Source organism: Rattus norvegicus, chromosome 4 (genome assembly GCF_021556685.1).
Source record: "Rattus norvegicus strain SHRSP/BbbUtx chromosome 4, alternate assembly SHRSP_T2T, whole genome shotgun sequence".
In the NCBI taxonomy this organism is placed as follows: Eukaryota; Metazoa; Chordata; class Mammalia; order Rodentia; family Muridae; genus Rattus; species Rattus norvegicus.
In genome coordinates, this window is record NC_141537.1 from 151575890 (window position 1) to 151598988 (window position 23099).

Below are 23099 nucleotides of genomic sequence, written 5' to 3' on the forward strand. Positions count from 1 at the left end.
TTAATTAAATTTTTTTTACAGATTTATAGGCATATAATTGTTATGCCATAAAATTCACCCAATGACAGTCAATAATTAGTCTTTTTAAAATATCACGGATATGGGCAACCATTACCATAGTCAATATTAGAGCATTTTTAGATTCCCCAAGGGAACCCGTATCTTTAGCTATCATTGCTACTACTGACCCCTCTGTCCCTAGGCAACATCTGTGGCTTGGATAATAAAGGCTTGACTCCTGCTAATGGCCTTCCCGGGAAATGGTAGCCAGAAGTTCAGTCACAGGGCACACGTTGAGGGGATATTGGACCCTGGGCCCTTTTGTCTGTCTTCCAGCTTCTGTGAGGTAAGTAGCTTTGTTCTCTACCACAACGACTCTGTAATGGTATGCTTCTTTCACACAAGGTTAAACCATGGCTCCTCCTGGCTGAAAACCAAAACCTCTAAAACTACGATCTAAAAATAAACATTTCCTATTTTAAGTTATTTTACCTCAGATATTTTTCAATTGGAGAAAATGCTAGCAGTGGTGGTTAATGTTGATGGTCACATGATGGGGCCTAGAATCACTTGGGTGATAAACCTCTAGCATGTTTGTGAGGTAATTGCAAGAACCACCCCAAATGTATGTAGTACTGTTCCACGACACGGGGACCTAGACTAAATACAAAGGAGAAAGCGAGTACTAGACTTCATCTCTCTCTGTCCCTGACTATGGGTTCAGGGTGATCAGCTCCTCATGCTTTGCCTCTATGTCTTCTCTTAGACTGTACAAAACCACAAAACAGCAAACAAACCAAAGTCCAAGGCAAAACGATCTTATTTCAGTTGTTCTTCTCGAACATTTTGTCACAGTGATGAGAACAGTAGATAATATATAAGATTGGGAAGTTAAGATATTACCATACCAATGCCGATCATGAATTCTCTCTGTCTCTCTCTCTGTCTCTCTCTCTCTGTCTCTCTCTCTCTGTCTCTCTCTCTCTGTCTCTCTCTCTCTGTCTCTCTCTCTCTGTCTCTCTCTGTCTCTGTCTCTGTCTCTGTCTCTGTCTCTCTCTCTCTCTCTCTCTCTCTCTCTCTGTGTGTGTGTGTGTGTGTGTGTGTGTGTGTGTGTGTGTACCTGCCATGACATGCGTATAGAGGTCAGAGGACAGGTTTTCTTTCTACAGATAGTGAATGAAATACTACAACATGCATGGGCCCAGAAACTATCATGTAAGTGAAACAGCCTAGTCACAAATGTCACCAATTGTATTGTTCATTTTATAAGGACTGTTCAGATCAGGGCAATCCTTAAACATACTAGTCTATGTGTGGCTGCTATGCTAGTTTAGGTATTAATTATTTCTACCTTTGTTGTGACAAAGTATTTGACAAAAGCAACTTCCTAAGAGAAGGCTTACTGTGGTTTACAGTTGAAGGGTGCACTCCGTCTTGGTGGGGAAAACACAGAGGGATGGGGTTCTTACCACCTCAATTAACTCAATCTGAAATCTTCCTCACAGACATGCCCAGAGATTTGTCTCCTAGGTAATCCTACACCTAGTCAAGTTGACAAGACTAACAACCACAAGCCCAAAATCCTTGTCAATCTGATATTCAAACATGTCACTTTAAAGCCATACACTCCCACCCCTGTTCTCTGCAGGTTCATACCAATCTTATAAGGCCTCTTCTGAGACTCAGGGCAATCTTTCTCATTGGACACCTGGATAAGAGCAGCAGACAGTAGCTGTAGAACAAGCTAGATGCTACTGTGACTTGAAATTTCTGCTGCCAAACATATTGGTCCATTTTTCATTAATTGAACCTCATTCGAGTTCTCAGGCCATGAGCAGAATGAAGCCAGATCCCATGCCATAGTACCACACAAATGGCCTACAGCCCAGTCCACCAGTGGAGTCCTGTTTCCTCACTGAAGACTCATGAATCAGGTCTCTACTCTTTGTACTTCTCTTGGCACTTCAACCTTCTGAAGTTCTACCAAGATGATCTGGTAAGCTCTGGTTGAAGCATCATGGGGTTTCTCTAGCCCAAAGGTTCAAACTCTTACATGTTCCTCCCACTAACCAACTTCAAAGGCTTTTAAAGAACTACATAGTGGGGCTGACAAGATGGCCAGCAGGTAAAAGTGCTTACCACCAAGCCTAATGGGTAGAGTCTGACCCCTGGAATCCACATCAAATTACACTTTTTTTTTTGGTTCTTTTTTTTTTTTTTTCGGAGCTGGGGACCGAACCCAGGGCCTTGCGCTTCCCAGGCAAACGCTCTACCACTGAGCTAAATCCCCAACCCCGATATATGACGTTTTATCCATCCATCCAGAGATGACATCCATCCGTAGACATTTATGTTGTATACATCTTTGTGTTAGTGGGGTTATTAGGACAGTGATTATGCATGTAGAAATCTTAGTGAGGACATACATATTAGTGTATGTTTACTTCAGGGAAAAAAGTTATGTTTTGTTCAGTTTGAGAGATCTCATCCATTCTGGTGGGGTGGGTGAGGTATAATGGAGCCATTTACATCTTGGTGGGGAAGGTAAGGTGTATAGAGCCGTTCATGTCATGGTCGTCCATGAAGTGGAGAAAGGGGAGAGCCAGGGATCTCCTTGCTTTCCCCCTTTCTCCCTTTGTTATATTTAGGACTCTGGGCTTGTAGGATGGAGCTACTCATGCTCAGGTCGGGTCTTTCACACTCACTTAATTCTCTCTGGAGCTCACAGGCACATGTGACCTACATGTGCCTCATTCTCCAGTCTAGTTGGCAGTGAACAGTAGCCATCTGAACATACATCTTCCTTTTTAATAGGTACATAATCAAGACTGGGGTGGCTGGGTAACATAATTACTCTATTTGAGAGTTTGGGGAATTACTAAGCCACTTTCCAAAGCAGTAGTTGAGAATGTTAACATTCTCAACAGTGGTATATGAATGTTGCAATGTCATCAAAATTTGTAATAATGATTTTCTGATTCTTGCTGCCTAAGTGGGTTTGAATTAACATCTCACTGTAGTATTGATATACATTTCCCATACGACTAATGTAGCACCTGTCTTTTTGATATGTTTACCCAGTTATATATTTTTCTTGGAGAAATGTCCATTTCTTTGGACTTTGAATTCTTACTCCTTTTAAAACTGTATTATTGAGCAGAATTTGAAGGAACAGCAACCTATGATTGGTGTACTTGAGACCCATGACATGAGAGGGAACCCAGCCCTGACACTATTAATGATATTCTGATATAATTTTAGACAGGATCCTAGCATCACTGTCATCAGAGAGGCTTCATCCAGCAACTGATTGAAACTGATACAGAGACCTACAGCAAGATGTTAAGTGGAGCTTGGGGAACCCTGCAGAAGATGGGAGGAAGGATTGTAGAAGATTGAGGGGTCAAGAACACTACAAGAGAACCTACAGAATCAACTAACCTAGGCCCATAAGGACTCCTCGAGATGGAACTGCCAACCTGAGAGCATGTACAGGACTGACATAGACCCTCTGCACATATGTAACAGTTGTGCAGCTAGGTCTTCATGTGGGACTCCTAAGGTAGGAGCAGGGACTGTCTTTGGCTACATTGCCTGCCTTCAGATCCCTTTCCCCTAAGTGGGCTGCCTTGATTAGCCTCAATAGAAGATGTTGGGCTTAATCTTACTGCAACTTGATATAGCAAAACTGGGTGATATCTATGGGAGGCCTGCCATTTTCTGAGAAGAAGGGGAGTAGGGAGGGAGTGAGAGGGTGGAACTGGAAGGAGAGGAAGGAGGGGGAAGATGTGATTGGGATGCAAAGTAAATAAATAATTTCATAAAAAAGAAAATTGTATTATTTCTCTCTTGAGTTTTAAGAGTTCTTTATACAGTTTGGACATGAATCTTAAGTCACACAAATATCTTGCAAATATTCTATCTCCTCTGTGGCTTCTTTGTGTGTAGGTGTGTCTGTATGCACATATGTGCCCTTTCATGCAGAGGCCAGAGGACAACTTACTACTGCCATGGTTTAGGAATCCCTTGTTTTTGAAATATGCTCTCTCCCTAGATAGGAGCTCACCAAGTAGGCTAGGGTGGCTGGTTAGAGAGCCCCAGGATCTACCTGTCTCGTCATCCTCAGCACTGGGATTACACATATATGTTACCATATCTGATTGTGTATGTGTGTGCGTGCGTGTGTGTGTGTGCGTGTGTTTGTGTGTGTGTGTGTGTGTGTGTGCACTTAGAGGAAAGAGGTTGATATTGAGTGAATTGGGTCACTCTCCACCTTATTTCTTCAGACTGGATCGCTTCACTGAACCTGGATTCACTGATTTAGCTGGACTAGCTGACCAGTGAGCTCTGGTATTACACCTGTCTCTGCCCCAGAAGTGGTAGGTTATAGACACGCACTGTATGTGTCTCTGGACTTTTGCATGGATGCTAAGGAAACTTAACTCCTCCTACTTGTGTGGCAGGCATTTTATTCTGCGGCCCCCACAGCTTTTTAAAAATGTGAATTCCGAGGGTTGGACTCAGCTCCCCATGCTCATCAGGCAAATACTTGATCAACAGTCTTTCATTTTCTTCACGCTGCCCTTTGAAACGTTGGTGATACCAAGTCATCTGATCTTTCTCTTGCTATGTATGATGTGGCGTCCTGTCTCAGAGTCCTTTTGCTAACTCAAAGCCATGGATGTTTACTCTTGTGTTTTCATAGGATTGTATGTTTTTAATTCTACCATTCAGTTAATCCATTTGGTGTTAGGTAAGCATCCAATGTCATTTGTTTGTACTTTGGCTGTCCAGTTTTCTCAGTCAGTGCCATTTATTTAAAAGGATACTCTTTACATATAGATTTGTCTCGCCGATTCTACCAAAAACCAATTCACCATAAGTATTAAGGGATGTTTCTGGACTTGGAATTCTATTTCATTGCTCTGTGTATTATCCTCATAATATGGCTATATTTCCCTGAATACTATGATTGTGCAGAAATCTGGATGTTGGGAAATAAAGATTCTTTAACTTAGCTTTCTTATTTTCAAGATTGGCCTGGTGATTTTGTATGCCTTCAATTTCCATATGTATTTGAGGAACATCTTGTCAATCTTGTGTCAAAAATGCTAGCTGGGATTTTAACAGCGACTGCACTGAAGCTCTACATCATCCATCATTCTTGGGGGAAGCACTGCCACTTTAGCAAAGCTGCGTGAACTTGAGATGTCGTCCACTCACCTAGGTTTTCTTTAGTGAATCGTTTTCAACTCTGTTCTAGGGTTTTGTCGATAGTCTTACACTGCGTCCGCTAAACATCTCACTAAATAGTCTATTGAGTTTTGAACTTACTGTAAGTAGATATTTTTCTTCTTTTGTTACAATGTATAGAAGTTTTTATTCAGCTTGTATCTCATAATCTTACTAATTTATTAGTTATTTAATTATTTATTAGTCATAAATAATTGAACTTTGGTGAATTTATTAGTTATATAAAAGACTGTGTCATCCATGAAAGGTGACTGTGCACACAGTTTTCTTCTTTCCTAACTGACCAGATAGACCCTTCAGTGAAACGCCAAACAGAGGCAGCATGAGTGGGCATCCTATCATTTTCCAGATCTTTCTTACCATCTTGGGAGTTTTCTATAGATGTTCTTTATTGCATTGAGGACATTCTCTTTGATTCCAATATTTTGAATGTTTCAATATGAAAGGATGTTGAGTTTTCTCAAATTCATTTTTGTGTATATATTATATTGTATTATATTTAAATATATACACATACATTTACATGATTATAGGTACTTTTGATATACATATATATATATAAAACTATATATATGAGTTATATGTATGATAACAATGTATTGAATGTTCAAAAGCACTGTATCCCTAGGGAAAATCTTCTCTGTTAATACCATATGAACTTGGCTTGCTAATATTTTGTTGAAAATTTCTGCAGTTGTATTCTTGGGAGATATTCGTGTATTTATTTCTTTTTTTTCTTTTTTTTTTCTTTTTTTCGGAGCTGGGGACCGAACCCAGGGCCTTGCGCTTGCTAGGCAAGTGCTCTACCGCTGAGCTAAATCCCCAACCCCCGTATTTATTTATTTTTAATGATGCCTTTGCCCAGTTTTTGCACAACACTGCTATCATACAATGTGTTGGAAAATATTGCCTTCTCATTCATTTGGGGGAAAAGATTGATATTTATTCCTTAATGTTTGCTAGAATTTACCTATGAAGCTACCTGAGCTTTTACTTATAGGACATTTGAAAATTATTAATTCAATTATATTACATGAGATTGGCTTATTCTGATCCTCTATTTCCTTAAAGATATTGTATGTATGTTTGTGGTATGTATGTGGGTGTCTGTGTGTATCTGTTTGTTCAGGCATGTATGCATGACACTGTGTGTAGAGCTCAGAGGTCAACTTTGGGGAGTTGGTTATGACCTTTCACCTTTTGAGGTTGTTTCTAGTGCTGGGCCCTCTCTATATTCCAGGCTGGCTGGTCTGAGAGCTGGTTGATTCTCTTGTCTCCATGACCATCTTTCTACAGTAGTGCTGGGATTAAAGATGTACACAACTACATCCAGATTTTGTGTGTTCCAGGGGTCAAACTTGGGTGGCCAGGCTTGCATGACTTCTGTCTTTACTTGCTCAGTCAAATCCCTGGCCCTGGTTCATTTAATTTTTGAGTAAGTGATGGGTTGTGCCTTTCTAGGATTTGTCCATTTCCTCCTACATTGGCATGCAGCTGTACACATCTTTTTATTCACTCAAATTCCTACGAAGTATTGATTTTTCCCCCATGTTTAATTTGAATAATTTGGACCCTTTTTTCTTGATCACATGTAATGACTTATCAATGCTGTTGTAGATTATGTATCACTTTTATAGTTAAATATTACATGAAGACATAAGTAGCTAAGGCAGTCCATATAATAATGGGAAAGGAGACCCACTCTCTTGGACACATTCTCCCCAAGCATCATGTGGTTCTTCTCAAACTTTTTCCTTAACTGCCTTCACTCTGACTGCTTGAAGGTGGAGGTAAGATGATGGTGCCTACGCTCTGGTCAGGCTTGTCTCCTACCATGGACCAGGTACAGGAGGGCAGCCATTTGTCCATGCCATAACTCACCGATACTGTTTCTGACGTGTTTCCAGTTCTTTCCGCCTGTGCTGCTTGAGGATGTGGATTTGGTCATCTCGGGCCAATTTTGCTGTGAAGGAAGGACAAGTATGAGAGCAGCTTGAGGAAGAGCAACAACATCCAAACATTGTCCAGTGGTCAGGTTTTCCCAGACATCTTCCATTAGCCTTCAGTATGCTGCTTATGCAGGAATCCTGGGACCCTTTGTTTGTAGCTCGACTGACCTGGAACTTTCTATTTACCCAAGGCTGACTGTAAATTCCTGACCCTCTTACTTTTGCTTTCCAAGGGCTGGGATTATAGGCATTTACCCCTCCCCTCCCCGTGCCAGACTTCAGTGGATAGTAATAAGCCACTTCAGAGTGGTCCAATAACTGTTATTTTGATATATTGGGATAAAAGAGTGGCTGACTTTCATGCCACCAGAGAAAACAGCAGAACTCATGGCTCTTATGCTTTTAAGTCCATTTGGTTGCTTCACAGAGAAATGGCATGCCCTAAGTCCCAATATGCAGGACACTGTCCAGTCCCTTGTGCTATCTACACAGAAGACAGGCTCTACTCTAAAACAAATGTGCTCACTTAGATTACACCTAGGATGTAGGAAAGATATAGCAGGCATGGACTTAGACTCTGTGGTTAAAAGTCACGTGACACAGAGCAAGCTGCCTTGACTGCCTCATATAAAAATGTAGATTATAATACCTACTTCTCAGGATCTTATGGGGGATGTTAGTGTGAGAACATTGTAAAGCATTCTACAAAGGGTTGGTCCTCTCATGTGTCTAATATTTGAGAATAATGGTTATTGTTGGTTACCTATTATGGGGGTAACCCATAACCTCACGGTTTTTCTGTCTACCTGTAAGTCTGAGAGTCACAGCATTTTGTCACGTGGCCTGTCATGTCATCTCTCATTTCTGGAGCTTTGGCAAGTTACTGAAGGTTCTTTCTCAGAGCATTCAACATAGATAAAATTGTAATCAGCTATACTCTAATCTGAGGTAAATCCAGCAAACACAGGGTGATTGTTTCAAGGTGCCATGAATGGTTCTCAGACACCAACTCTCAGTTCTCTTTTCCGTTATAGCAGACCCATTTCCCTCAGTTCTCAGAAAACTCCAGAGCTCTCTAGATCACTGTATGTCCAGCCTCAAGTATAGAAGTGGTCCCAAAGGGGAAGATCAAGACAATAGAGCAGGATCAATAGCTCTGAGGTCGAGATGAGTCTAAACTGTGGCAATGCCTATTGTCACTGACTATGCTAGGCACTATTGGGAACATTTGACATTTTCTTTGCTAAGTGCCTTAGATAACCAGATATTCCTTGGGCACCTTGACTCTAAGAAGCTTCATTTATTTACCTGCATTTGGTATGAATAGATTTCCATGGAATTCAACAAAACAAGTTGACCCAAGAGAATGGCTCAGTCTCCCCAGTTATGAGACTCCGACTAACAATGGGTAGGACTTCCCAGGCTGTAGGATCACAAATCCAGCTACTTCTGAACTGAGTGTGGCAGAACACATCCCCAGGGGCTGGCATGAGCCCTGAATGAACCATTTCCACATACATATGCTATAGATCCTGGGACCACAGTGATAGTATCACTTTTATGATAACCTAAGTGAAGGGGTAAAATGCTAGATGTAGGCCATTGTGTGGTGTGTCAGAAGCCATCTAGGAGGGGCTAAGCCTATGGAATGACTATACATGTCTAACCTCTGAGCATCGGTGCATCCTATTAGGCAAATTCCCTGCCGATCAACATGAAGATAAACTTTCATGAATTAATGCTGTTTAAATGAAGTGATGATTTTACATTTTATATAGAACTCGTGATTTGATTCAAATAATTTTCAGAGGAAAGTTCTAAGAGATGGTTTTAGTTGTTTTGCAGGAAAACATCTAATAAAGTTAGAATCAAGAATAGAATGTACCTACTCCTCATAATAGCAAGTAAAGGCTGCATAATAAGAAATACAATGAGCTTCTATAATTACACTAAAAAGAGAAATGGCTTGAAACAAATTTGTGTTCAAGGAAAAACATTCAGGTCCAAGGATGAAGCCACAGATGTGCATTACGATAAGACCAGGCCATGTAAAAACTGGTGCTTTGAACTTATAGTGACTATGAAATCCTGCTTTGATCTTGTTATTGATAGCACCAACTATACTGGCTTTCAAGAGACAGGGTTTCAAGGCTAAGATCATCAGTCTTTTGGTCTTCATCCAACTTTGTGTTCCACCTCAGCTGGTTCCCCTGAAGCTGGGTAGGCCCCCAGATGTGGTGGGAAATGGGGTCACTTGTGGGGTGCGTCTTCTTCTTGTCCAATTGTTCAAGGCATTTGTTGTTGTGCCATGTAGGTTAATCATGGTCACCACTCCTTTGGCATTCTTTAAATTCAGATATTTTGGTGTCCTTCACAGGTGGTAGAGTTACACTATACTGGTTCCAGGCATGGGCCTGGAGCCTGGCAGGTTCTATTCTCTGTTTCTTGGAATACTTCCTCCTAGAAGTGAGCTACCATGTAAGAAATGAAGCCACCCTGAGTCATCATGTTGTGAGACTCCTTAAAAATGGAGCACTATGCAGAGATGGAGGCCATGGAGGCTGAGCCATGGGGGAGAACCTCTTCAAGGTGAAGCCTGCAGCCCAATGGGTTAATGGCACAGAGGACATGGATGAAGTATTTGGCAGATCCTTTCCTTCCATGATTCTAGACCTACGTGATCATTAGCCAAATTAAATGACTGCTTAAAGTTAAGATGGTTGGTTACCAACAGAGGTTAATGGAACTTGTCAGCCAGATTATTTGTGTCCCTGAAGACCCCCTTCCATTATATCTTGTTGATAAAGCTGATAAGAATGGATTGCATCAATGGGCTTCCCATCAGACTCAGCTCTGGAGACAGGCCTGAGGGGAGGTCCTGGGAGAGTGTGTAGGCTGAGGGTGGGGCTGTGGTTTCTTCTCCACTCTGCTCTTCCTCTCTCCAGGGATGTCCACTTCTCTACCGAGGTCACAGCTCTGCACAGACTCATAAGATGGAGACTATCTTTAAAATGTTGCCTTTCTACATTGTTCTTAAACTCTTTCCCTCTCCCAGCTTATCAGGATTAGCCAAGTTGTCATCCCTATACACAGAGGTGGCACATTTGGATACTTCAGTGCCTTCCTAAAGTTCCTCTCTTGATGCCTCCTCAAATCATCCTACTCTGCCTGCATTATCGTGCATACTGCTATGCAAAGTTACAGAATCTGTAGGCAGGAAAGACTTACCCACTGAGATCTTGGGTGGGGCAGACAGAAGAAAGATTCTAAACACTGGGTTAAGAGAAGCACCCTGTCCATAGCCTTCATTGTTCTAGCCACAGGATGACTTGAACAACGTGCGTGTAGGTGGGTGAGTGGGAAGGGGTTCCCAAAGAGCTTGGGGGAGGAGGTTGTAAAACTCCTTCTAAATGCAAGTATTCAGGTCAGAAAAATTCCCAGAATTTGGTTTAAGTCAAGTTCCACATCAAGGACAATGGGATGAGATCTGATGGCCAAAGGACTATAGAGGGAAAAGACAATAATAACTTTTCTTCTTCTTCTTCTTCTTCTTCTTCTTCTTCTTCTTCTTCTTCTTCTTCTTCTTCTTCTTCTTCTTCTTCTTCTTCTTCTTCTTCTCCTCCTCCTCCTCCTCCTCCTCCTCCTCCTCCTTCTTCTTTCTCCTCCTCCAACCCTCCTCCTCCTCCTCCTTCTTCTTTCTCCTCCTCCAACCCTCCTCCTCCTCTTCCTCCTCCCCCTCCAACCCTCCTTTTCCAACTCTCCTCCTCCTCCTCCTTTCTTCCTCCTATTCCCCCTCTTCTTTTTCTTCTTCCTCCTTCTCCTCAGTTTTCTATCAAAATGGTGGTGGTTTAATTATCAATCTCATCTTGTCTACATCTCCTCACTGTGAAGATGAATCATGGCAGAGGATCCTTATCAGAGAAGTGCTCACTGCTGCCATAAGCAGCAGCAGCCATCCTCACGGCAGTGGCTGTCGGCAGATAGAGGCTCATCCTTCCTCATGAGACTGAAAGCAAACTCCAGGGCCAGGACTAAAAGATAGAAGTTTGCCAAGGCTTAGTTTGACCCATGCATATAAGCAGCTAGTGTGCAAAGGGTGTCACTCAGGGGGGTGAGTGGAGAGTGCAAGCAGCCTTAGCTGACCTTTGACATCATCTTCCTTCTCTGACCCTCTGTATCAGTTGGGTGGGGCTGGGGGCTGAAAAAGAATGTGATCTTATGGAAATAACAAATTGAGCCCTGCATACCCAGGATTTGGGAGGCTAAAACAGCAGAACTGAAAGTTCAAGGCCAGCCTGAGGCATGCAGTGAAACTGGGCTTTGTTTCAAGGCAAACAAATAAACTGGGGAACAGTGAACTCCAGCTTGCCTCTGGCCCTTGGAGCTAGCATTCCATTGGCAATCTTAGTCTGATCCTTTAGTGTTCAGGTCTTCAAGAGGGGTCCTCTGACCTTGAACACTTCCCCCCATCTTAGGACAGTCAGAGAATTTGGCTTCGGAGGCCATGTGCTAACCTGCAGCACTCCCCATTTGCAGGGCTCTTGTCACAGGTGCCTGTTAAGAGGCCTTCATTAACTGATGGTGAGAGGAGAATGTCTCTTTCCAGACTTTTCCAAGAGAGTGTGCAGAGGGAAGCCACAGTTGGTGTGAGTCCTCATTAGGCTATTATCTCAGCTTTAGAGCTGGTTAGAACTGTGGAAGACCTATCTCCTATAAGGGAACAGGACACAGAGATGTGCTCCATCCAAGATGGACCCTAATGCCCAGAAATACAGCTCTCTGAGAAGGGGAGACTTTCTGGTTTCCAGGAAGCCTGTGAGTGGCAGGGGGTCCAAGCAGCTTACCACATCCATCCCTCAGGACAATCTCGCCCTCGCCTGTGATCCAACGATAACAAGGGAACTCTATGTAGTCCCCGTGGGGTGTCTTCAGTGTGATGTATTTCAAGTACCAGTCATCATGGAGCCAGTATTTGCGCTTCTCGATTTTGACTAGGTAGATCTCACCCAGTTCTTCATCCACAGTGACGTCATAGGAGTCCACCTGGGCAGGAGAACAGGACAATCAACTGCTGTCTCCCAGGCCAGAATTCTGACTCTGCTGAGAGCATTTCTTCCTAAATGTGCTGCTCTAGCACAGCAAATATTTGAGTTCAGTGATATAAAGCGGCAGTTCAAGGTCATTCTAACGTTTGCCTTCTTGAAGAAACCTGTACAATTAGACCTGGTTGGCCAACTCAAGCATCCAGTCACTCCTCTGATGTTTTCCATACAATTCAGTGTGTAAGCAGTGGACTCCCACTGCCTTTGGGAGTCCTCATTTGGTCTTAAGTAACATGACATACATTACCTCATTAGGCACATTGGTCCCCTTTTCTCCTATTATTTTTGACTTATGCTAGTTTAATTCTCAAGCTTGCCTTATCTGAAATGGGATGAGGGAGTGTTGCTTTTTATATAATTAATTTTTATGGCTGATGCTAATCATAAGTTTGTGGAGTATAGTATGACTTCTCAGTACAAGTATAGAGGAAATATTGGCAAACCAGGGTAATTGATATTTCTGTTACCTCAAATACTCATCTTAGAAACATTAATTTTTTCTCTTCAGACTACTTAGAGATATACAAAAATTATGAGTTATTGCCACTGTACTGTGCCATGAAAAACTAAAACATGTCTCCTACCTAACTTTATTTTGGTGCCTATTCTCAACCCCACCTCCAACTCCTTCCTGGACATTACTGACTGTGATTCTTGTCTCTATTTCTACGTAATCAGTTTTGTGGCTGAAGATATTACTGTGTCGCTAGAGCCCATCTGTGTAAAGTCAGGGTCCAGGTTCTTGCAGGGGGTGAGGCTACCTAAATTACCAAAGAGATTCCTTAAGAATCTTGGCTAAACAATGAGTAGCCTAGCAAGGAGTAGCACCAGTGGAAGGGGAAGCCCTTGGTCCTGTCAAGACTGAACCCCCAGTGAACAGGATTGTTGGGGGGAGAGTGGTAATGGGGGGAGGGACAGGGAGGGGAACACCCATATCGAAGGGGAGGGGAAGGGGTTAGGGCGATGTTGGCCTGGAAACCAGGAAAGGGAATAACAATTGAAATGTAAATAAGAAATACCCAATTTAATAAAGATGGAGGGAAAAAAAAGAATCTTGACTAAAGATATATGAGTGAGTACTCATATGAATGAGTACAGAGAATATAGTGCATGTGAATGTGATGGAATATTGCTCAGTCCCACACATGTACATATGAGGATGCATGTACGAGTCTGCACACACATGAGCCCAGAAGAGTTGGGGTCAACGAAGGGGAATTGGCCAGAGGGATAGATGACCTGGGGTTTGGCACTCTGAGTTCACATTGTAGGTGCAAACTTGCCAGTCATATGGCTTCATCAAATTGCTTTATTTCCTTCTCCTCTTCTTCCTTCCCTTCTTCAACCTCCTCCCCACATCTTCCTCTTCATACTCCCCCTCTTCCTACCCTTTCCCTTTTTGCCCTCCCTGTCTTCATCTCCTTTTCTTCTTCCTCTGCTTCTTCCCCCTCCCCCTCCTCATCCTTCCCATTCTTTGCCTCCCTTCCCTCCCTTCCTCCTCCTGCCCATCCTCCACTTCTCCTCCCTGTTCTTCTCTTCCTCCTCTTAGACCTCCTTATCCTATTTTTTTGGTGTGTGTGTGTGTGTGTGTGTGTGTGTGTGTGTGTGTGTGTGTGTGTGAGAGAGAGAGAGAGAGAGAGAGAGAGAGAGAGAGAGAGAGAGAGCGCACAACTGGATGTCATTCCTCAGGCATTGCCACTCCTACACCAAGTCAGTGTCTCTTACTGGCCTAGAACTAAGTAGGCTAGGCTCACTGGCCAGAAAACCTGTCTCCTTTTCCTCAGAGCTAGGATTACACAGTAGCCTCAGGATGACTGGCTTTTTAAAAATATGGGATCTAAGAATCAAACTCGGGTCCTTGTGCTTGCAAAATGAGCACTTGACTGCCTGAGAACCTCCCTAGCTTGTGTTTCTTCAGCTTTCAAGAAGAGATAGCAACCTGCTCGCAGCACCATTGAGAAATCAGAATGGTGGGATATGTGAATAGCTACTCTCTCCAAGGGCACAGTCCACTGGGTGTATATGTTAGAACTAGCTGGTGTACGTTCTCAGACTCCATGGGAGCTCATAAGGCAAGGAACCCTGCAGTGTCTATAATCAGCCTGAGCCAAACCTTTGCACTGCAATTTATTCATAGTTCCCTATGCCTGTGGAGTGAGAGGAACACCCTATGTGTTTAAGCCCTAGACTTGGTGGATGGGGAACTCTTATAAGGACAAGGGACAGTGGGAGGAATTTATCATGCATGCAAAGGAGAGGGAAGTCAGCTTGTGGTCAGGACCAAAGGGCAGCCACCAAGAATGCCTGGACCCAACCCCAGAGCAGCTGCTTCAGGGGAAGTGGTTTTCCTGTGGCATTGAGAGACTAGAGAGAATGTTCTTGAGGGTTGGAAGGGATGACATCAGGAAGGTTAGGGTGAATGAAGAGAGGGCACTCACTCTAAAGTAATAAGAAAGATCTGAGGAGAAAGCCATGCACTTTGAGGCCATCTATGCAGCTACAAGTGGCGACCTGTAAGAAAGTTACTGCGTAGCTGGGTGGTGGTGGTGCAGGCTTTGAATCCCAGCACTTGGGAGGCAGAGACAGATAAATCTCTGTGAGTGTGAGGGTAGCCTTGTCTACAGAGCTGCAGTTCTATGACAGCCACGACCACACAGAGAAACCCTGTCTCAAAAAATCCAAACCAAACCAAACCAAACCAAACCAAACCAAAACAAAACAAAACAAAACAAAACAAGCCAAACCAACCAATCAACAAAACAAGCAAATAGCAACCAAAAGAAAGACAGACAGAAAGAAAGAAACTGAGTAGCTTTTCTGGGGGTGGGGAGACTGACCCTTTAGCACACCTATAGTATAGTCGCAGAAAATGAGACCTTACAGGTCTGGCTAAGGGCCTCAGAGCTGCACTGGGATGAGACCACTATGCAATCTTAGAGGGACTTAATCTGCGCTTCGATAGGATCTTTCATAGAAGATGGAGGTCAGGCCTGTAGTCTGGCTTATCTTTGGTTAGGCCAGAGACCTTGCTACCCTGGCCTCAGGCCTGAATGTGACAGGCGATAAACAGGAGTTGAGGGGTTCAGTTAGAACCCAGGAAGTCTTAGAGATAAAGTATGTTGTTTGTGGGTCTTGAGTTCCAGAGTGTAGCTAGAACAAGATCACAGAGAGCAGAGAGAGGCTTCCCTCCAGGAAACTACAGGGTGACGTGTTGCCTCACCCAAGAAGGCTTTAGGAGGGCATGTGGAGTCACCATATATGCTGACATTTTCCATCTTGTTTTATGGTTGAGTGTGCTGGGATGACATTTTATTTGTTGTCTAAGTCCTTGACCTACTGAGTTCCTTATGGTGAGCGCTATACACGGTGCGTGGTCCAGGTGCTCAGTGGATGCTGAGCACGTGAATGTTAAGATGGTCGCTCCATTTCACAGGTGTGTCTGAGACTCAGCTGGCGAGCAGGATGTGTTAGTGAGAGGTTCACCACCTCAGAGCAGGGAGGAGTGGGCAGGAGATTTCAGATATAGGGAGCTGGCAGAACAATGTTCTCAAATCAGGGAATTCACACAGAGGACACATCTGGAACACAGCTCCCAAGACAGGGATGCCACTGCATTGGTCAGAAAGCTGGGGAGAGACACAGAAGCACGTAGTTCACTAGCCCAAGTCAGGAGGGGCCAGAAGACTGATTTCACCTTTTTTTTTTTAAAAAAAAACTTTGTTGTATATTAGGTTTTAAAGTTTCCATATACAGTCACACATCAGTGACAGGGCTACATTCTGGAAAATGAAGTGTAAGGTAATTCTGTCATTTTATATGTAATATATACATATACATATACATTACATATAAAGCATAGATATATCATACTATACACCCAGCCTACATGGTATAACCTATTATTCCTAAGAAATATATATGTACTGAATATCGCTGTATTGAATACATTAGGTAATATATAATAATAAGTATGTACGTAAACATACTGAATTTAACAGGCAAAATGAAATTTCAGCTGTTATAACCTTACAGCATATATGACACCATCATATATGTGGCCTGCTTTGACATAAGTATCATTATGTGGTACATGAATATCTCAGCAGTGTTGCGATCAGCCTCTGAGCTTTCTATCGCTGTTCTATAAACAGAGGTCCATGGCTTGGGCCTCCATCTCTGCATTTCTCTTTAGCTCACCTTTAGTTCTGTCACCCTTCTGTGGATGTGTGGGAGAGAAAATGGATCTCTCCTGCAGCGAGGGCATGGCTACCTGGGCTGTCCATCTTGGATGGGGTATGAGAAACTGGTGGAGGAGGAGGAGGCTGCAGAGTGTCGGGGGAGGGGGGGAGGGCAAAGGAGAGACAAGGGCAGGGGGAATGAGACCAAAGGGCAGCGATAGGAAGACCAAAAGTCGCAGAGAATGAGAGCATTGGGAGCAGTAGTCAAGAGGATGTGGGGACAGAGCGGGAAAACGAGGTTGCACTGTCGGGGCTGAGAGGGGACAGAAGTTGCAGTTAGGGGAAGCTGAAGGACAGAGGTAAAGGACATTAGAGTAGTGAAGGAAGGAGAGTTGGAGGGTGAGCAGGGGACAGAAATTGACCATTGGGAGGATAAAGGAAGGCAAAGAAGAGGGTGAAGGGCAGATGTAGGGGAGATGGACATTGAGAGAGAACTAGTATATGAAGGTTAATGAAAAAATATTTGTTCTCCATCAATAGTCTCTTCCTCATAAGCCCTTGGTCCTGCCAAGACTGAACCCCGAGTGAATGTAATTGTTGGGGGGAGGGTGGTAATGGGGGGAGGATGGGGAGGGGAACACCCATATAGAGGGGGAGGGGGAGGGGTTAGGGGGATGTTTCCCTGGAAACCAGGAAAGAGAATAACATTCGAAATGTAAATAAGAAATACTCAAGTTAATAAAACAAAAACAAAACAACAACAACAACAAAAAAAAACCAAAAAAATATTCTCTTCCTCATGAAGAGGCACTACAGAATCTACTCTCCATAAATATAAGAATATGTGTTAGATATATTTAAGCGACATATTATCTGTAAGATGAATTTACATGTACTGAATATGTTCAAGAACCATGAACTCAGCAGCACACCCTACCCTCAGCTTTACAAAGTGGTGTTGGACAGACCAATTAGCCAAGTAAGATGCCCTCAAATTTTCAAGATGTGTTAGGACGGTCCCATGGAGGACTGGCTTATGAAACAAGGTCGTTCCAGGTCCCGTCTGGGCTCTCCTCAGCAAACAACAGGGACCACTGAATGCCTGATGCTCAGGAGAATTCCATCTGCAAAGTTCCTAACCTGAATCCCTATGCAGAACTCTTGTGGGAATAATGGGAGATGGGCAATAGTGGAATTTATTAAAGCAGGTTAGCACTGACCATTACTCAGTTGTACATTAGAAAGAGGTGCTGGGAGTGACTGTCTAGCCTTCACAGCGGCTGTTATTCACGGAAACACTGTGGCACTTTTCTAAGAACAGTGGGATAGCCTTATCTTCTTGGCTACCGGTTCCCTTAAGGTTTCTTGTCTACCTTTACCCAAAAGGGACATCTGGACTTTAAAGATACACTGGCCACAGAATGAGGAAGTAGCTCTGGACTGTGCAAGACCAAGTATGTAGTAACTTTGCATCAACAGGAACTTTCTCAAAGGCTTTCTTTTTCTCTTTTTTTTTTTAAAGGCTGTTTTTGCGTCCAGCCATAGGACAGCAGTTCCACCAGCGCTGCGGTTCCCTTCCCACAGTGGAGATACGTATGCAAATCTCTCCTGAAATTTGCCTCTGGGGTTCTTGCTAAGGTGTTTAATTACTGTCACCTGAATGGCTTTTCAGATTGGCAGACGGGATAGAAAGGCAAATGATGAACAGCGCAGCCCTCTTACCTCCTGTCCAGTCTCTTATGATGGCCACGCTGCTCGCCATTCTCCTCCTGGGGGAAAGGACACAGGAGCTGTCCTGTGCTGCACACAGCCCCAGCCCACTGATAGCTACGTATGTGGAGAAGACCCCTGCAGTCCATTTGTAAAGAGGAAGCAGTCTGCCTTCTCTCCTTCCCCCCGTATACTGGGGCACCCCAAAATAAATGAAAACAAACACAAGGGCTTCGGAGGCTGCAAAGGTGTCAGCCTCCCAAATGGATGCCACACTTAGTCTTTCTGGGCCAGCTCTCTCACTGGTAAAGCCAAGCAGGAGCTCAACATTCAACTTTGCCTGAAGGCATTCAAGTCTGGCTAGAAGTTTATTAATCACGGCTAAGTACCAGGTCCCAGCATAGGAATCAAGCAAGCATCCTGCTTAGAGTTTGGGACCCAGAAAAAGGCTTAACTATCATTTCCTTCGTTTAGGCTGAACAGATCTGAAGTGAACTTTCCCCAGGAAGCATATGACATTGTCATTGTGCTTACCACAAATGGTTAAGTATAAGCAATTTCATGTGGGTTGACTCAATAGCAAACCTGGTAAAATCTAAGATCGGTATTTTTAAGGGCTGGAGAGATGGCTCAGCAGTTAAGATTGCTGGCTGCTCTTCCAGAGGTCCTGAGTTCAATTTCCAGCAACCACATGGTGGCTCACAGCCATCTGTAATGGGATCCGATGCCCTCTTCTGGTGTGTCTGAAGACAGCAACTTACTGATATACATATAAAATAAATAAATCTTGAAATAAAAAAAGATAGGTTTAAAACCTAAACGTAGTTTAGGATCTGGAAGTAGTAGAAGGAAGAGTACCCCCTCCCCACCCCTCAGTGTCGGCAGTCTACAGTCTATTACAGACTCACTTACTGATCAAGTTTGATGTCCTAGGCACTTAGTGGGTCACTGTAAACCATGACCTGTTTGTAGTCAGAGAAAGCCATGGGGCTAGAATTTACACACCAGTAGTAACATCCACAGTGCCTGGGTGGGGCTGTCGATGCAAAAATCTCTGACTGCCAGACTCCAGAGTCTGCATTAGGAGGAAAGAAAGGAAATCTTTCTTCCTTTTTTCCTTCAGAAGTTAATACTCAGAGAGAAGTGTCTCCTTGCATTCACCCTGCTGACAGTCTTTCCAAGGGCTTCTCTGCCAGACCTTTCCTCCTTGAAATTCCTCCACCTGGCTGGGTGCAGGAAATGTAGGATACTCATTCCTAGGTGTGGGGGCAACTCCTAGATTCATTCCTAGCCACCAAATGGGACTGGACTCCCCCATGACTCATGGGTAAGATTGGACCTAACCCTATTTTCAGCTTGGTAAACGGAGGTTCACAGTAGGGACAGAAGAGTGATTAAGCCCAACTTGACTCCCCACCCTGGATCTCTGACTTACCCTGGACCACTGTCTACACAAATGGATAGCTGTGGAACAGGGCCTTCTACGCTTTGCAGTAGAACCGAACTCTGGAGCACTGGGACCTCAGAACTCCCGAGTGAAGGGTCCTCTCACATATTCTGGGTCCCATTGGTGAAAGTTTGTTCCTTCTCTCACTTAAGAAGCCAGACGCAAGCAGACCCCAAATTGGGAGTCCTTTGCCCCTTAATGGATCCGGGCCATCAGGAAGCCTAGCGTGCCTCACTACTCAACTATCACTTGCCCTGACATGCACCGACTCTGGCGATTCTGGCGACTCTGCATCAGGTTCCCAGGTGCGCTCACATAGCCTTTCGGGCGCGATGGAACAAGACAGTCCCCCCCAACCCGCCCCGCCCCCGCGCCCCTGCCTGCCCTTCCCCACCACCCGCTCTTTGCAGTCAGCCCTGGGTCCCAAGCGCGCCTTCTCACCGCGCCGCGCTCGAAGTCATTGTAGAAAGCTTTGTCAAGAAGATGCTTCTCACTGCAGCCTGCAGAGCCAATGAGGCTGAGGTAAATGTAGTCGTCGGTGCCCGCGAACCACTGGCTACCGGTGGCTACGGTGACAGTGTAGGAAGGCATGGCTCTGGGAAGTGAGCGCTGCTGGCGTGGGCGCAGGAGCCCGGGAAGTTCAGGTGGCAGCCCACCAGATTCTTGACTCTGTCACTCAAGGCAGCTCCCTGCCACAGTGGCCAGCAGCCGGCCAGCCTAAGTTTTGGGTCTGGCCCCGCCCAGAGACCGGCCCGGCCTTCTGGCTCTGGCTCCACCCCTGGCCAGTCCGGGACGCAGGGGTTGTGGTGGTGGTGGGGTACCCCACCTTCCAACTCATCCTTCTCTCCTGTGGCGCTGGTGGGACAGTAATCTCATCTCTGATAGGCAGGGCCCTTGTTCCTGTGCTCCATCTCTACCTAGCTTTTAGTCCTCATTCACTTATGCTTTCATTAGTCAGTTAATCCCTTATTGCTTCCACCTTTATGGTTCCCACCTGCGTCTGTGTCCCTCATTGCCAGCTCAAGGGCTGAGAACTACCTCTGTCCTCGTTCAGTTGCAGCACAGTGTATGCAACAGTTAACTTAGAGCAGGGAGTCTGAAGCCCACAAGAGAGACCACGTGTAGCTGATGCCAGGGGTGGACCTGGACCACGGAAACTTGCTTTTCTTCATCTTCACAAGATGAGCAAAATCTTCTCTTTTTGGGCAAGGTACTGGGGAGGGGCACAAACTGGGGACAATCTGGTTAGTGGTACTGGAAATCAGCCTTAGAAAACAGTGGCCCGAGTAGGCGACTTGTAATCTGCGCCCATGGGACTGTCAGGAACTTGAATGGCAGGCTTGCAGAGGGCGGGCTGGTGATGGGAAAGCAGTTTGTCTTGTCTGGAGATGCTTAAGGAGTTGGTCAAGACTGGGAGTCTTAGGGAAAAGATTGGGAGCCTCTTCAGTGATAGTCAAACTGTCCTTTTTGGGGAAAGGTAGAAAAGGAACCGTTAGGAAAGTAATCGCTGGAAGGTGAGGAAGTCTATCCCACTGTGCTCAGAAACCGGCAACAGCGTTGCCAAGGAGAGCAGGAAAGAGAGCTGCTCAGGTCTAGAAGGTGGGTGGTTAACACACCCTCCTTAATTTACAGTGAAATGATGGGTGATATTAATTTGTCTTTAATAAATTGTATTACTACTTCTTGGTTATTTCTTTCAGTTCTGCTCTTCCTGGCTTCCAGTTGATTGGCTGGGGCTCACCTAGATAATGAGACAATGTATAATCAATTAAATCTCCAAAATCCTTTAGTAATGCCCTAATCATGTTGATGGAATGACTATATGCTAATCATTGGTCATGCCACAGTCTAAGTGAGCCCTTTTCTGAAAGTTTGTATCTTATTTCCACACATTCTTGGTATATTTCCTTCCCTTCTGGGTTTCTCCTGTCTTTCTTCTGTACCTCAAGATCTTGTGCAAACTCCTTCCCAGATGCTGCTTCTTCTGTGACTCCCTTTGCCTCTCCTTTGCTGATACCCCACCACCATTGCTCAGACTTACGGTCACATTGCCATTCTGTCCCAACAGGATCTGCTCTGTCGTCATTTCTCCCATCATGTTATGAGCTGCTTGGGGACTGGGACTGTATTTTGCTCATCTCCTAGTTTAGGACAATGTGGGGTACAAAGAAACTAGGCATAGGCCCTAGTTATTACTATTCCTCTATTATAGGGGAACCCGTTGTTTGCCAGGAAAGCAGGTATTTGTGGTTGGAAAAGCAGATGGGAAGGGAGGCATGGTTACCTGACTATATAGTGACATGTCTGTGAGAAGCCCTGGAGCCTCTGCACTCCAGTGCAATTGCAACAGGATGACTCTGCCCCTCCCCCCTTCAGAAGGACAAAGCAGACCTGGCCTCTGCTGGCCAAGGAAGTGACTAGAGAGTTATTTGAATAGTCACTTTCCTCAGCAGGTGTGGACCACGCCTTATTTTAGCCAGCTTAAAAAAAAATTCATAGACCCACAGTCAGACATTATGCAGGAAGTGAGAGAGAGACCTTGGAACATTCAGCCTCTTAGTGGGTTATCTTCATTAAATCCCTCCTCCAGAGCACCGGGAACTCTCACATAAGAAGGGGCAGAAGGATTGTAAGAACCAGAGGCGATGGAAGACACAAAAAAAAAAAAATAAAACAAACAACCAAAAAACCCCCCAAAAAACAAACAAACAAAAAAACCCCAAAACAAAAAAGAGCCAAAAAACAAATAAGGCCCCTTAAACCCACATGAGCAAAGCTCGTTTGACTTCACGGAGACCGAAGCGACATGCACAGAACCTGTGTGCCTCTATACAACGTTCAGTTCTCGGAGTATATATTGTGGCTTCCAGATGAGTGCTTTTATGGGATCCCTGAGTGTGAGAATAAGTGGGCCTCTAAGTCTTGGGCCTTCTCTTGGGCTCTTGTTCAGTTGGTTTGTCTTGTCCAACTTCAATGTGATCACTTTTGTTTTATCTTATCACGTTTTATTTTGTTATATTTTAATATCTCTCAGAAGAGCCTGTTCTTTTCTAATGAGAGACAGAAAGGGAATGGATCTGGATGGGAGAGGGGTGGGGATGAACTGGGATGAGTAGAGGCAGAGAAAACTGTAATTGGGATATATTATGCGAGAAAGGAATCTATTTTCAGTGAATGGGGAACTGTATAGCCTCATTCAGGAGAAACTAAGGAGAGGACTAAGTGGGGAGCAGGAAGAGAGAGCAAGGTAAAGTAAGCAATATGGGGGGCAGCTTAATTAAATGTCCTATAGAGAACTAACTACTGTAAGAGCTTCTAAAACATGTACATATAGGAAAGGAATATATATATATATATGTATATATTATATATATGTTCAGTGGTGAGCTGTGCATTGTGGTTATAGTTGTTGGGGCAAAACATCATGAATAGAAAGCAAAAATAATAATAATAGCAGGAT

At 44.2% G+C, this 23099-nt stretch overlaps 1 protein-coding gene and 1 non-coding gene across 3 annotated transcripts in view; both read right to left on the reverse strand.

Annotated features, from left to right (window-relative positions):
• The window catches only part of Alox5 (arachidonate 5-lipoxygenase), a 47164-nt gene extending 26844 nt beyond the window's left edge, over positions 1–20320 (reverse strand). Inside the window, exons 1-3 of one of the 2 annotated variants that reach the window (XM_087656100.1) lie at positions 18205–18246; positions 12047–12245; positions 7135–7216 (exon numbers count right to left, since the gene is read on the reverse strand). Coding sequence is in view for 1 of the 2 variants with exons in the window: in NM_012822.2 (NP_036954.2) it covers positions 7135–7216; positions 12047–12245; positions 20081–20230 (431 nt within the window). In the remaining variant the exon portion in view is untranslated. 2 annotated transcript variants of the gene reach the window in all.
• Positions 2219–2299, reverse strand: Trnap-ggg3 (transfer RNA proline (anticodon GGG) 3). The gene has a single exon. It is a non-coding gene; the product is annotated as a tRNA-Pro (tRNA).
• Positions 20321–23099: the final 2779 nt, after the last annotated feature.